General features: G+C 47.6%; 1 protein-coding gene across 4 annotated transcripts in view; it reads right to left on the bottom strand.

Annotated features, from left to right (window-relative positions):
- Positions 1 to 240: 240 nt before the first annotated feature.
- The window catches only part of CMKLR1 (chemerin chemokine-like receptor 1), a 32,549-nt gene continuing 18,352 nt past the window's right edge, over positions 241 to 14,437 (bottom strand). For 3 of the 4 annotated variants that reach the window (XM_060276328.1, XM_060276327.1, XM_035120426.2), the window contains one exon: positions 241 to 3,854. In XM_060276328.1, the coding sequence (XP_060132311.1) occupies positions 2,757 to 3,851 (1,095 nt within the window). In that variant the 5' untranslated portion in view covers positions 3,852 to 3,854 and the 3' untranslated portion in view covers positions 241 to 2,756. Of the gene's footprint in view, positions 3,855 to 4,024; positions 13,078 to 14,437 lie in introns of those variants that run through there. The other variant, XM_035120427.2, reaches the window with a different exon arrangement.

The following is a 14,437-nucleotide window of genomic DNA, read 5'->3' as shown; positions in this document are numbered from 1 at the left end:
GGGTTCGGAGAAGCGCTGCGCAAGCGCTTCTCCGAACCCTGGGATATCTGCTTCCTGTCGGCGGCTGCGGGAGAGGAACGGAGAAGGAAAAAGCAGCGCTTTCTCCTCCTCCGTTCCTGTCCCCCTGCCGCCGACAGCAAGGACAGGTCCCAGGGTTCGGAGAAGCGCTGCGCAAGCGCTTCTCCGAACCCCAGGATTCTAGCGCCCGTTATTGAACGGGCTGAAAACCACTAGTTGATCTATAATAGTTCTCCTGGTACAGTGGTGAAGACCTGTGCCCCCCCCCCCCAATGCTGCTGCACTAGAACTTCAACCTGGAGACCCCAGGTTCAGCCGCCCCTGCTCTAACCATAAAACCCTCTTGCCCATCATTAAAAAACCATGATTCTCCCTTTGGCATCTCAAAAGAGCAAAAATGAAACAGGTACGGGGCAGAAGGTTCAGCCTGAATCTTTGGCTGTGTGTTTGAAGCAGGTCTTAAAAACCTTTGGCCTGAATTTGGCAGGAGAAATGCACCCTCGTGGACGCTCCCCCAAAAGATGGTCCTTCCTTTAGCTCCAGTTTCAATTTCTGAGCCATTTTCATGCACCAGAAGTGGGAGACTATTTTGCACCCTGGAGGGGCCCGACCTTTATCTAAGCCCACCCCATGGGCCAGTCTTGATGTCAGGTGATTTACAGGTGGGCAGTCCCATCTACGGACCTATGGCGGGGCAGTGGGGTGTGTGTGTCTGTTTAGCCAGTGCATTCTGTGCGGTGCATGAATGGGCGAAGCAGCACCCAGCAGGATTGGACCCCACCCCACCCATCAGCAGACATCAGCCAGTAGCCCCAGCTGACTGTCAAATGCCTGTGGTTTCACCTGGAGGGTCTGGGGAAATGGTCTCGTGCGAAAAATTGGGCCCCCTGGCAGAAGGTTAAAATGAATTCCGGAGAGGGGTGGGGAATCCTTAGGATGCAGCAGAGCCACATGATGACGGATCGTGCCCAGGGGGTTCAGAATGCTGCACTGTTTGCTGGGGAAGGAACACCAGGGGGAGGGGAAACGGAACAGTGAAGGCGGTGAAGGTCCTGTGTGAGTGCCTGGAGGCGGTTGGAGAATGGACAGCAGCTAATGGATTGAGGTTGAATCCTGACAAGACAGAAGTACTGTTCTTGGGGGACAGGGGACGGGCGGGTGTGGAGGACTCCCTGATCCTGAATGGGGTAACTGTGCCCCTGAAGGACCAGGTGCGCAGCCTGGGAGTCATATTGGACTCACAGCTGTCCATGGAGGCGCAGGTCAGTTCTGTATCCAGAGCAGCTGTCTACCAGGTCCATCTGGTATGCAGGCCGAGACCCTACCTGCCTGCGAACTGTCTCACCAGAGTGGTGCATGCTCTGGTTATCTCCCGCTTGGACTACTGCAATGCGCTCTACATGGGGCTACCTTTGAAGGTGACCTGGGAACTACAAATAATCCAGAATGCGGCAGCTAGACTGGTGGCTGGGAGTGGCCACCGAGACCACATAACTCCGGTCCTGAAAAACCCACATTGGCTCTCAGTATGTTTCCAGGCATAATTCAAAGTGTTGGTGCTGACCTTTAAAGCCCTAAACGGCCTCGGCCCAGTATACCTGAAGGAGCATCTCCACTCCCACCCCACCCCATGGCTCAGCCCGGATACTGAGGTCCAGTTATGAGGGCCTTCTGGCGGTTCCCTCACTGTGAGAAGCAAGGCTACAGGGAACCAGGCAGAGGGCCTTCTCGGCAGTGGCACCCACCCTGTGGAACGCCCTCCCATCAGATGTCAAACAACTACCTGATATTTAGAAGACATCTGAAGGCAGCCCTGTTTAGGGAAGTTTTTAATGTGTGACATTTTAATACAATTTTAATCTTTGTTGGAAGCCGCCCAGAGTGGCTGGGGAAACCCAGCCAGATGAGTGTGGTACAAATAATTGAAAAGAGCATGGCTGACTAGCTTTCTGAACAGCAGCATGCCAGGCTACAGATCCCATTTTGTTCCCATTTTGATATGAAAAATGGCTCTCCCGTGAGAATTTGGCTTTGGGGGCGAATGCACTGTGAGCTGAACTATGCTGCAGATATTTAGAATAATCGAGTGCTGCTTTTTTTGTCATTTTGGCTACACCAGTTGTACATGGTTTGGTGGAGTTGCTAAGAGGCCAGTCGGGGCATGAATTCGGGGGCAGCCATTTGGCAGAAGAGCAGGGTACAAGTGGTCTAAATAAATAAAATAATAAACGAATTTGAGAATATGAATCTTGCTTTGGAAGCAGCACTGCCTGCTTGCTTCTGTGCTGTCTTCAACATACATAGTTGCAATCAGATTATTATTATTATTATTTAAAAAACTAAGCCTACAGTCGTCTCTCTGCTCCAGCCTATTGAAAATCTGTCCTACACTTTCAAATGTTTGGAGCAAGGGAGCATGAACAACAGAGTTTATTCCATAGTTCCTGCATTTTCATTACTAAAGGATAGCTTGATGCAGCGAAGTTTAATTTTGAAGACTTGACCTTGAAGCTTGCACGGATGACTATGTGCAAATGTTTATGGGATGGCCTTTGCAATTCATCCCATGAGGATGAATGACAGGATTGTATTGATATGATGCATAACCCCTTTTTTGGAACCACTGAAAATTTAGAAGCGCCGGGAATATCAGTTTGTGGTTGGAAAACCCACTCTGCAAATATCCAACCTCCTCCTTGCCTCTGTGAGCAGACCAACAGATGTGTATATTCTACAGCTCAGACTAAAATTGTCTCCTTTTCTGTCATTGAAGAGGGTTTTGTGAAGCTCCTGCGGGCAATAGTTGAATGGACAGTGTCCTCACTCAGCGCATTGGCCAGCCTGGACAGGACAGTCACTTTAAACTTTTTGAAATCTTGGCCCATGAAGACATAAAGAACAGGGTTCATGCAACTGTTGGAAACAGCAATGGCCGTGACAATTGGTATTCCATTCTCAAGGATGGCTTTGCTGAGAAAGTGGTGCTGGGTTTCCATGAGGTTGAGCACATGGTATGGGCACCAACAGAAGAAGAAAGTCATTATAATGGCAATGATGATTCTCAAGGGCTTTTTGGACTTGGCGAGGCGGTTTCTTTTCAGACGGACAATAATGATAATGTAACACACTGTGATGACAGTCATTGGTACTATGAAACCAGCCAGGAATCGCAGAATGGTGACTGTCTTATGCCTCTTATCGCCTAGATGGTGTTGAGTTGAAAGGCTGGACAAAGAGTAGTTGTTAAAACAAATGACACGATCTTGATGCACTGCTGTGTCCCGAAAAAGAAGGGCGGGAGAACTCAACAGAAAGCCTAGAACCCAGATGAGGGCACACAGGAACCAAGCAATCTTAGGATTCCGGTGGTTTTGAGACCAGACTGGAAAAGCCACCGAGATGCAGCGATCGATGCTGATCATGGTCAACAAGAACACACTGGTGTACATATTGAGAATAAGAAGGAAGGTGTTGACCTTACACATTGCTTGGCCAAAGACCCAGTGGTAGCCCATGGCAGTGTAGGCAATGTTCAAGGGCAGGAAGACATTGAAGAGGAAGTCGGCCACCGCCAAATTAAGGAACCAGATGGCGTTGACCGACTTCTTCATCTTGAGCGTGATGACGGCAATGACCAAGCCGTTGCCCAGGAGGCCCAGGATGCAAGTGACCGTGAAGATTAGGAGAGCAAAGATTCGAGTGATGAATGTAAAGTCTTGGGCTGATTCCTTTGTCCGGTGGCTTTCATCAGTGGTGATGTAGTAGTCGTCATTGTAGTACCGGTAGCGGCTTGTATCGTCGTAGTAGTCTGTAAAATTATCAGGTAGATCCATGACCTGTTGGAACACAGATTGGTGAAAAAGTTAACTTTGTGCAAGCACCACTTGAAGGGCATACTCCAAAAGAGAGTAGCAGGGACAGCTGGAGCCCCCTAAATTTGGCCCTGGAGGTAGACTCCTCGAATGATTGGGGAGAAGGAGGAGCCCTATTCAAGCATGCTACTTACGTGTAATGCCTCTATGCAAGTGGGGATGAGTCCTCTAAAGTCTAACAGCCATGCCACTAGGCCCAACCACACTGCACAGGTTGGAGGGCGAAGTTTGGAGGAGGACACAGAAGAAGAAGCAGGCCCACTGCTCCCTGCTTGCCCTGATCACCTGTATGTTGCCTGCATAGGTGAACATGATGCTTGAACAGATTTAAAGACTGCAGCTGTAGACAAGAGAGGCTAACTGATAAAGGAGAGGGAGAGTTGCAGCAAGGGCTGGCTCAAGACATTTTGCTACCCGAGGCAAAGGACAAGATGGGACAAGAGATACACAGTAAAATGCTTCATGGGAGATCTTTGTAAGAGGAGCGTTGTGTGCTGATTGGCTAAGGGTGGAGTGTGACAGCTGGAGCAGGTTGCAGGGAAAGAGTGAGCAGGATTTTAGGGGGGGGGGAGGAGAAGGGTGGTTGTTGTGGGTCCTGATGATTAGGGGATAGGATTAGCATTAAGGTTTGCATTAGGAATAGTGTTTTAATTATATGTTGAAATACAAAGTATTCAAACACAGGTATTAGAAACAAATAACACAAGAAGCTGCTGTATCCAGCTTTTACTCGAGTAATAAGGTTTTGCTGTTCCAAGCACGTCTCATATTTGGCCAAGCTATCAAGAGATAATGGTGTCTTTATGGTGGCAACAGAACACCAGTAATTAGGAAATTGCTTGATGTTTTCAAAGGCCAGAACTAGGGGGCTTCTATTTATTTATTGCCCGATCTCCACCCTAAGATCCCAGGGTGGGTTACAGAATTAAAACACAATATTAGAAACCAATTAAAACAACTTGCAGCCGTACAAAATAGAGCGAGTCCTAAAAATACATGCCTCAAAATAATTTTGCGAAAGGAAGTAAGAGTTATAGCGCCGTCTTAAGCGCCCCTGTCGCCATGGTGCGCCGGATCTCTCCGGCGCCCTTCCGCCCCGTTTCCCAGCGCGGTGGGCAGGTGGGCGCCGCGCGCAGCTGCGCAGCGGACCGGCCGGCCAGCGGGCGGGCGCAGCTCGCGGCGCCCTCCTGGCGGGCCGGCGCCATGGTGCCCTGCCCCACTGGGGGTCTACGTAGAGCCGGGCCTGAAGAGTTACAGAGAAGATATACTGGTTTTACTGCATATAAAACTGTAAGATATAAGACTGCATATATCCAATGAAGATTCCAAGCCCTACATTCCTGGACTTCCTTCCACCAGATTGTAATATTCAAGCTACACACAACCAGCTCTCTCACTCTTGTTATCAGTGGTTGTGAATATAACTGGAAGTTATTTGGAGTTTTTCCATGGAAATGTATAAACATGTCTGCATTAGACAGTGTCCAGAAGGGAAGCTGTGAAGAAAGAAGAGGTTCCCATGGTTTATGGTCCCATCATCTCCCCCATCCTGCAATTTTGCAGTTGCTGGCAATGTCAGGGCAAAGCTGGAGGAGGAGGAGGAGGAGGAGGAGGAGGAGGAGGAGTTTGGATTTGATATCCCGAAGGAGTCTCAAAGCGGCTAACATTCTCCTTTCCCTTCCTCCCCCACAACAAACCCTCTGTGAGGTGAGTGGGGCTGAGAGACTTCAAAGAAGTGTGACTAGCCCAAGGTCACCCAGCAGCTGCATGTGGAGGAGCAGAGATGTGAACCCGGTTCCCCAGATTACGAGTCTACCGCTCTTAACCACTACACCCCCTGTGCCTACATGGCAAGGCAGGCTGGCTGTCTGGTTGTCATTCCTCTGACTTGTCACAGTTTGCCAGAGTTCTTCTCTCACCCATAAGGCTGCCTCAGCATATTTGCTGAACCACCAGACAGTGCGTCCCAAATTAGAAGCCTCCAACTTCCTGAGTCAGCTGCTGCCCACCATCAGGGCCAGACACCATGTTAGCAGCAGCGAGAAACAAGCAGGCAGCGAGAATACCCATGTCACAGGGCCAGGGAATAACTCCAACAAGGTTTTCGTAAGGGAAAGTTTTCTTGTTTTACAGTGGAGCAGCATAAAACAGGCTATTGAAGCAGCATTTTCAGTCTGTGTGCCAAAGGGGGCCTTCTTGTCTCCGACATTTCAGTGCCAATGGAAAAGACAAAACACTTGGTTGCCTGTGAATGGTAAGGCAGAGAGCATCCATTGCACAAATGGACCGATTTTCTCCTCCACCCCTACTTCTTATTCTGTAATCTACCCCATGATTTGCAATCCCCCATGATTTGTAGTAGGGTTGGGCTGCATTTTAATGCATAGCTAATTCACACGTCCTTAAACAACACAAGAAGGGGAACTAAAGCTATCCTTTAACATTCACACATAGAATCATAGAATTGTGGGGTTGGAAGGGGCCCTGAGGACCATCTTGTCCTACCCCCTGCAAGCCGGGAAATGCTGGCCCAAGTCACCCAGTGAACTTCATGGCTGAGCAGGGAGATTTGGGCACTGCCCCCCCTGGTCCTACTTAGTTCAGTGGGTGGCGCTGTGGTCTAAACCACTGAGACTCTTGGGCTTGCCAATCGCAAGGTCGGCGGTTCGAATCCCCATGACGGGGTGAGCTCCCATTGCTCTGTCCCAGCTCCTGCCGATCTAGCAGTTTGAAAGCACGCCTGTGCAAGCAGATAAATGGGTACCGCTGTGGCAGGAAAGTAAACGGGGTTTCCGTGCGCTCTGGCACTCGTCATGGTGTTTTGCTGCGCCAGAGGCGGTTTAGTCCTGCTGGCCACATGACTCAGAAAGCTGTCTGTGGACAAACACCTGCTTCCTTGGCATGAAAGAGAGATGAGCGCCAGACCCCATAGTTGCCTTTGACTGGACTTAACCATCCAGGGGTCCTTTACCTTAACCTTTTACTTAGTTCCGCAATCTAACTGGATCAACACACGGGCATCTCCCTCCCAAAGTCAAACTTCCTTATATCCAAGGCTGGCCAACTTACCTTGGCACCTGGCAGTAAAAATCCACTAATAATAAATCAAACAACTGGCAATTTGCAGCTCTTCCATCACGTCCCTTTCTGATGGTGGGGCTGGCGTTCCCCCCATCCTTCCCAAGCTAGATGGAGGACCTTTTCCTTAACTAGTTAAAGCACAAGCCTGTCTCAACCTGTCCCTTCTGCATCTGCAATCCGGCCACTTTCCAGAGTGGGGAGGGATGGCGTGCAGTGACATAGTGTTGGGGGTGCCAGGGGGCCCATTGCCCCGGGTGCACATAAGGGGGCATGAACCAGGTGCCCCCCACAGAGATCCAGTGTGTGAGCACCTGCCCGTTGGTGGCGAGGGCTGGGGAGTGTAGAGGATGCTCTTCAACCTCCATGCTCCACCCACTCCATGTGAGCCACCCCGCACCCCAGGCACTGGCGGACAGTGCTATGGCCCTGGTGGGGTGGAAGCAGAAAGGTACCAACATCAGAACTCGAAAGCAACAAGCCAGATTAAGCACGCAAAGAGACTTTGTCATTGGAGTTTGGCTGCGAGGCAGTCCGGGCATGTACCGGTAATTAACGGCAATCGCAAGCAGATGTGGAAAGAACATCTCTCTGGAGGTCTTACACTCCCACTGGCTGGCCTGAATTCCTGACACTGCTCATAAAGCCCAGCGGCCAACGGTGTGGTTCCTTTCCCAAAGTCAGAGATGGCTCTGTTCCTTCCTGGACGGAACTCGATGCAGCCAGCACCCTCTCCTCCTCGCAGCCAGCTGCTTTCAGACTTTCTGCCGTCAAACGCTTCGTACTTAGACATTAAGGCATGGAGATAGCACGTCTCCAGCAGTTACATCACCTTCCGTACTGAATGAGCCTTTGTATTTCTTTTGGCCCTCGTGGAAGAATCCATAACATTATACAGATTTCTGGTGTGGCTGCCTAGTTGGGAACACTGTGTTCTCTGGTTGCCTCACCTCAGAAAGGGTGCTGGAGAAAGTTCAGGAAAGGGCCACCAAAACGATCAAAACCACCTAGCCCAACATCCTGTTCTCGCAGCAGCCAACAAGATGAGAAACTTGCAAGCAGGATCCGAGCCCAAGAGCGACACTCTCCCCTCCTGTGGCTTCCAGCAACTGGTATTTTCAGAAGCATTCCTGCCTCCGACTGTGGAGACAGAGCAGAGCCACCGCAAGCTAGCCTTCTCCATTAATAGTCTCTCATATACATGGGCTGCGGAGGTCAAGAAGGCCAACTTTCATAGGTGAGCTTCAAAGAAACAGGAAATGCTGAATTTGACTGCAGGCCTATAATTTAGCTCAATTACGGGGTTGGGGGGTGGGGCAGAATCCATTAGTCAGAAGAAAGTGAATGGTCTTTTAAGGCAAATATCTATCCAAAGGCAACCACCTTTCAAGATATGGAAGCAGCTTAAAGACATTTATTATGGCATCAGCCAGGGCCCATTTTGTTGGCTACATTAAGAAGGATACTGACAAGCTGCAACGTGTCCAGAGGAGGTCAAAGGCCTGGAAACAATGCCTTATGAGGAACGGCTTAGGGAGCTGGGTATGTTTAGCCTGGAGAACAGAAGGTTAAGGGGTGATATGATAGCCATGTTCAAATATATAAAAGGATGTCATATAGAGGAGGGAGAAAGGTTGTTTTCTGCTGCTCCAGAGAAGTGGACACGGAGCAATGGATTCAAACTACAAGAAAGAAGATTCCCCCTAAACATTAGGAAGAACTTCCTGACAGTAAGAGCTGTTGGGCAGTGGAATTTGCTACCAAGGAGTGTGGTGGAGTCTCCTTCTTTGGAGGTCTTTAAGCAGAGGCTTGACAGGCATATGTCAAGAATACTTTGATGGTGTTTCCTGCTCGGCAGGGGGTTGGACTGGATGGCCCTTGTGGTCTCTTCCAACTCTATGATTCTACGGTATGATTTTATGATTCTATCTCATCCTTGGAAAGATGAAGTAGGCCTGAAGTCTGAATTCCCCACGCCCAAAGCCAGAAGGGATGAAATCCTTACATGGACGAAAAGAGAGAAGTGGCAAAAAGTACAAAAGCGTTATAGGAATTCAAATATAGAATAAATGTTGATAACCGTAAACACACATACACAAGTTTATAGACCATATGTCTAAAACAGTACAGGAGAGGAATCCCAAAGCCATATTGGCTCTTCTCAAGACTCTCAATATTTCCTCTCTGCCTCCTTAATCCCCCTTGCCCGAGAAAACAGAGGCAGATGGCAATCAGGGGACGTTCCTGAAGGGATTCCTCTCCTATATCTATGAACCTCCTTTGTATTAATTGTCATTGTTTGCCCAGATGCTCCGCATTGAGCGATGTCTGACGGGTATCCTGATTATCTTATCAAATGCTAATGTTTTGTGTAAACTGTGTCTGGAACTATGAATTTGGAACCCCACCTTATGTGTGATGCAGTTTCTGACAGTTTGTAGAGGGGGTGTCCTCCTTCTCCATGCCAAAATGTAAACCCTTTAAAAGAGATGTTTCTTCTTGGTTCTGGGTCTCTCTTGCCTCCTTGCTAGGAGGGGAGGGAACTCTGTTGCAACAGAAAAATGAAGATCTGCCTTGCTTTCACTGCTTCTGGTCTGATAGGAAAAGAAACCCGTTTTCTTCCTCTCTCGAGAGAGAATTTGTGAACATCCAATGAACGTTGGGAGATTCAAGACAGAGAAAAAGAAAGTACTTTTTTTATGCAGTGCATAAACTATGGAAGTTGCTTCCACAAGGAAGCAGTGATAGCCACCGACTTGAATGGCTTTAAAAGAGGACTGGACGAATTAATGGAGAAGGAGAGGGCTATGGGTGGCTAATAACCGCATTTGGTTATGCTCTTGAGATCGAATCCTGATGATGGATCAGGCCAATGGCCCATAAAGGGCATCTAGTGGGCCACTGTGAGAACAGGATGCTGGACTAGATGGCCCATGCTTAATGTCCTTATGAGTTGCAGTCCATTTGGACTTCAAACACCTGTTGACTCTATTCTCCATTTCACCCTAACGCCTTGAGAAAAACCTACGGTACAGCCGTTTTCCTCCAGGTTCAAATAGATGACATGTTCCCCAGGAGTGGGAAAGACACAGTCATGTCCCAAGCAACAAAACAACAAAACAAAATTGCACAAGATGTGGTAGAAGCAGGAGGCCAACATGACTGCAACGGCCTCGTGTGATGTTCACCAAATAGACAGCTGGGGACGTCCATTCCTGTTAACTTCCTCCCATCAGGCCATCCTACTGCTCATTTTCTACCTGGAATGCTATAGTTGTCCCTCCCTGGCTCCATCAAAGACTCCATTCTCATTCGGAAAGATATTGTTGCACGTCAGCCCAAACTCTGAGTGGCAAGAGACTCCCAAGGATTCCTGCATTTATCCGGGGTTCAGTTTCCTTGGGATGAAGGTCTACTGAGACTGTGGTGTCTTCAGGATATACCTTCTACCCCCCAAAGATACAGGATCCGAAGAATCAGGAGGGACTCGGGGCATCATCCAAACTGACCCCCACCCACTCACAACAATATTTGGAAGGGTTTGGCATTCAGATGGCTGAGAAGACTGCCAAAAATATAACCTGTTTCCTAGACAGAAATCTAAAACTGTGTGCTTGGTGAGCAGTCGAAGAGATGCTTAAGACAAATCCAGATTTGCTATCACCAAATTCTGAGGCAAAATAATGCTCACTGAATTTGAGGGTTTTCATATCAAGCCTAGCACAGGTCTCTTGATCCAAGGCCTTCTGGTTGACTGTGATGTTTTTAACACCACAATGGCTTAAAATTCAGAGCCAATCTACCCTTGATGCAAAACAAAGTGGTAGACCAGACCACAGAATTCTGGACCGCACAGCTTTAGGTTGAAACTGGAGAAGGCGCATATTTAATGTTCCCTGCATGGAGAAATCTAGCACAGCAGGGTGGGAAGAAAAAGGGGGAAGAAGAATTGGAAAATTAATTATGAATATTTTTGGGTAAAAGGCTAGATAATATTGGGTAATAAAGGTAAAGAGAAGTATGATGGGTAAATGGTTAAAAAGAAGCTATAAATTGGAAAAAAGAAGGTAATCTTAGATTTGAAAACTGCAATAATTAGTGATTGATAAGGAACTCAAGAAGGGGTAATGAGGAAGTCCGAAATAGTTGGATTAGAAATGGGAAAATATGATAATGTTGTATGTCTTTTTATCTTTATTCTGGATTTTTTCTTTTTATCTTTCCTTCACTCTTCTATATACAATGAATAAGAATTATTTAAGGATAAGGTTATGAAATGGGATTTAAGACGTAATTTTATGATGTCTAGATAAGATTTGGAAATAGTAGGAGTTAATTATTAATAAGGATTGTAAGAAGGGGAAGGGAAGAGGTTTGAAGAAGTAAGAGGTGATATACATTGTCTTTTTTGAATTTTTGTATCTCTCTTTTTCTTTTTTCTTTTTCTTTTTTCTTTTTTTCTCTCTATGCAAAACTCAATAAAAATACTTTTAAAAAGAGAGAGAGAGAGAAATCTAGCACAGCAGGGAGAAAGGTTTCATGTGTCCCTCTCCCTGACTTGCTACTTTATAGACTGAAGTGAGATGATTTGTGTGTGTTCATGTTTTAAAGAATAAATCTTGTAAGGAGCATTTGAATATATGAGTCGCCACTTGAGAAGCGCAGAATTCAGAGGACTCCTCATTCTATCCAAAATGGCAAGGACCCACTGCCCCAGATCCTCTATATGACCTCAACCACGGACTGGTATGTTTCTCCCATTCTTTTTTTCCATCCCGCTTTCCCATTAGGTACCAGCAATCTGTCGCAGCTCTCTAAGCCCCAGAGTCTGTTTATCTTTCAAGATACAATATAGACTTCTCTCTGTTTGTTTTTCAAAGTCATTACTTTCCAGAATGGAGATAAGGGTGTGTGCAGAGTTTCGGGGTGGGGGGAGGCTTTTGTGAACTTAGCTTTGCTGGCTCTGCTCAAAAGATATCTGGAACAGAGGGGGAAGAAAAGAAAAACAGGACCAAAATCCAGGGTTCTGAGGTCGAGATGAGACTTCACTTTAATGACATGGCAACACCCTGACCACTGCAGCCTATTATTATTATTATTATTATTATTATTATTATTATTATTATTAGCCACCCATCTGACTGGGTTGCCCCAACCACTCTAGGTGGCTCCCAACAAAATATTAAAGCCCATGTGCTATTAAACTTCAGGCTGGATTACTGCAGTGCTTTATATGTTGGGCTGCCCTTGGGCCCGGTTTGGAAGCTCCAGCTGGTGTAGAATATAGGTGCCAGATTGCTGATGAGAGCATCTGCTCAAGAACACAGGACACCATTCTTAATACTCTCTATACTGGCTGCCCATCTACTACGGAGGCAGGTTTGAGCTCCTTGTACAGTGGTACCTTGGTTCCATTCCTGTAGTCCGTTCGACTTCCAAAACATTCAAAAACCAAGGCGAAGCTTCTGATTGGCACCGGCGCCCTGGCAACAATAGCCAACAACAGCACCGGACATTCGGCTTCCGAAAAACGTTTGAAAACCGGAACACTTACTTCCAGGTTTTCGGTGTTCGGGAGCCAAAATGTTAGAGTACCAAGGCGTTCGAGAACCAAGGTTCCACTGTATTAATTTATTAATTTAGGTCCAGGGTACCCTAAGGATACCCCGAACCCTTCTATCCCAGCTCGCTCACCGAAATCACCTGCAGGAGTGTTGCTGGTCGTTCCCCAAGTCTTGTTAAAAGGTGACATGAAAGAAGTTTATGAAATTAAGCCTGGCATGGAGAAAGTGGGCACAGAGAGGTTTTCCTTCCTCTCTCACAACACTAGAACTTTTGGGTATCCAATGAACAGATGAAAGAGATTTCTAACCGTTTCCCCGTCCCGATTTAGCAGCCCTCAGTAGCAAGCGCCTGGCTGGGAGTGGCAATTTCCTCCTCAATAAATATCCAAGCCGGCCGTTAATTAAAACCTTTCAATGCTGATCTCATCCACCCAGCTCATACATTTTTATGGGAGGCGCCTGCTACTCTGCGTTCGTTCAGAGAGACGAGTGGACGCCGTGAAATCCTTGGGTTGTAAAGCATGGGAAGGTGGATTCTCCCACCCCACCCCCACACCCCACGATCTCTTGGCTGCTGCACAAGAGCTGGAGAGATCAGCACTCTGGTTTTTCCAAGTGGCCTCGCCCATGGCTAAGCTGGAAAGTGGTTCTGCTGCTGTTTGCTGCCTCCCGGTACAGACAGATCAGTTTTGCAGGTGTTCAATTGTAAGTCCGCCTCATCCTGTTTCTGCATCATTCTGTGTTGGGTCTACAAAAAAGTCCTCAAGGCAACAACAGAGGAGAGGAGAGACCTCTTGAAAAAGCCCCCTGGCTCACAGAGGGAGGTGTGTGTTTTTGCTCTCTACATACGTCCTTTTGACTCAGCAATACCAGGCACGCCCTTGGAAAGGAACATCTTTCATTCCACTATGTTCTTGTACCTCAGAAGAACACTTGCTGGAGAGTTCAGGCTTTTTCTGCTGCTCCAGAGGGGCAGACATGAACCAACGGATTTAAACGGCAAGAAAGGAGATTTTGACTAAACATTACCACTGTATTCTGCTCTGGTCAGACCTCACCTGGAGTACTGTGTCCAGTTCTGGGCACCACAGTTCAAGAAGGATACTGACAAGCTGGAACATGCCCAGAGGAGGGCAACCAAAATGGTCAAAGGCCTGGAAACAATGCCTTATGAGGAACGGCTTAGGGTGCTGGGTATGTTTAGCCTGGAGAAGAGAAGGTTAAGGGGTGATATGATAGCCATGTTCAAATATATGAAAGGATGTCATATGGAGGAGGGAGAAAGATTGTTTTCTGCTGCTCCAGAGAAGCAGACACGGAGCAATGGATTCAAACTTCAAGAAAGAAGATTCCACCTAAACATTAGGAAGAACTTCCTGACAGTAAGAGCTGTTTGGCAGTGGAATTTGCTACCAAGGAGTGTGGTGGAGTCTCCTTCTTTGGAGGTCTTTAAGCAGAGGCTTGACAGGCATATGTCAAGAATGCTTTGATGGTGTTTCCTGCTTGGCAGGCGGTTGGACTGGATGGCCCTTGTGGTCTCTTCCAACTCTATGATTCTATGATTAGGAAGAACTTCCTGGCAACGAGAGCCGTTCAAGAGGGGAACGGGCTCCCTTAGAAGGTGGCGCTCTTCTTCCTTGGAGGCCTTTAAGCAGAAGTTGGGTGGCCATCTGTCAGGAGTGCTTTAGTTGAGATTCCTGTGTTGCAGGGGGGTTGGGCTAGATGACCCTCAGGGTCCCTTCCAACTCTATTATTCTGTAGTTTCCTCCAGGCAGCTCTGAAACACATTGGTAAACTGCCGGCATCCGCCAAGCACCTTCCAAGCCCCGACTTGCCAGCTGGAAAGATAGAGGGTGACAAAACGTCGTTTCATGCTTCCCTTGATAAATGCCAGAGGGGGCTTTG

Source organism: Zootoca vivipara, chromosome 6, assembly GCF_963506605.1.
Source record: "Zootoca vivipara chromosome 6, rZooViv1.1, whole genome shotgun sequence".
NCBI classification, from domain to species: Eukaryota; Metazoa; Chordata; class Lepidosauria; order Squamata; family Lacertidae; genus Zootoca; species Zootoca vivipara.
Note: the sequence above shows the minus strand (reverse complement) of the source record. Positions and strands in the feature narration are given on the sequence as shown.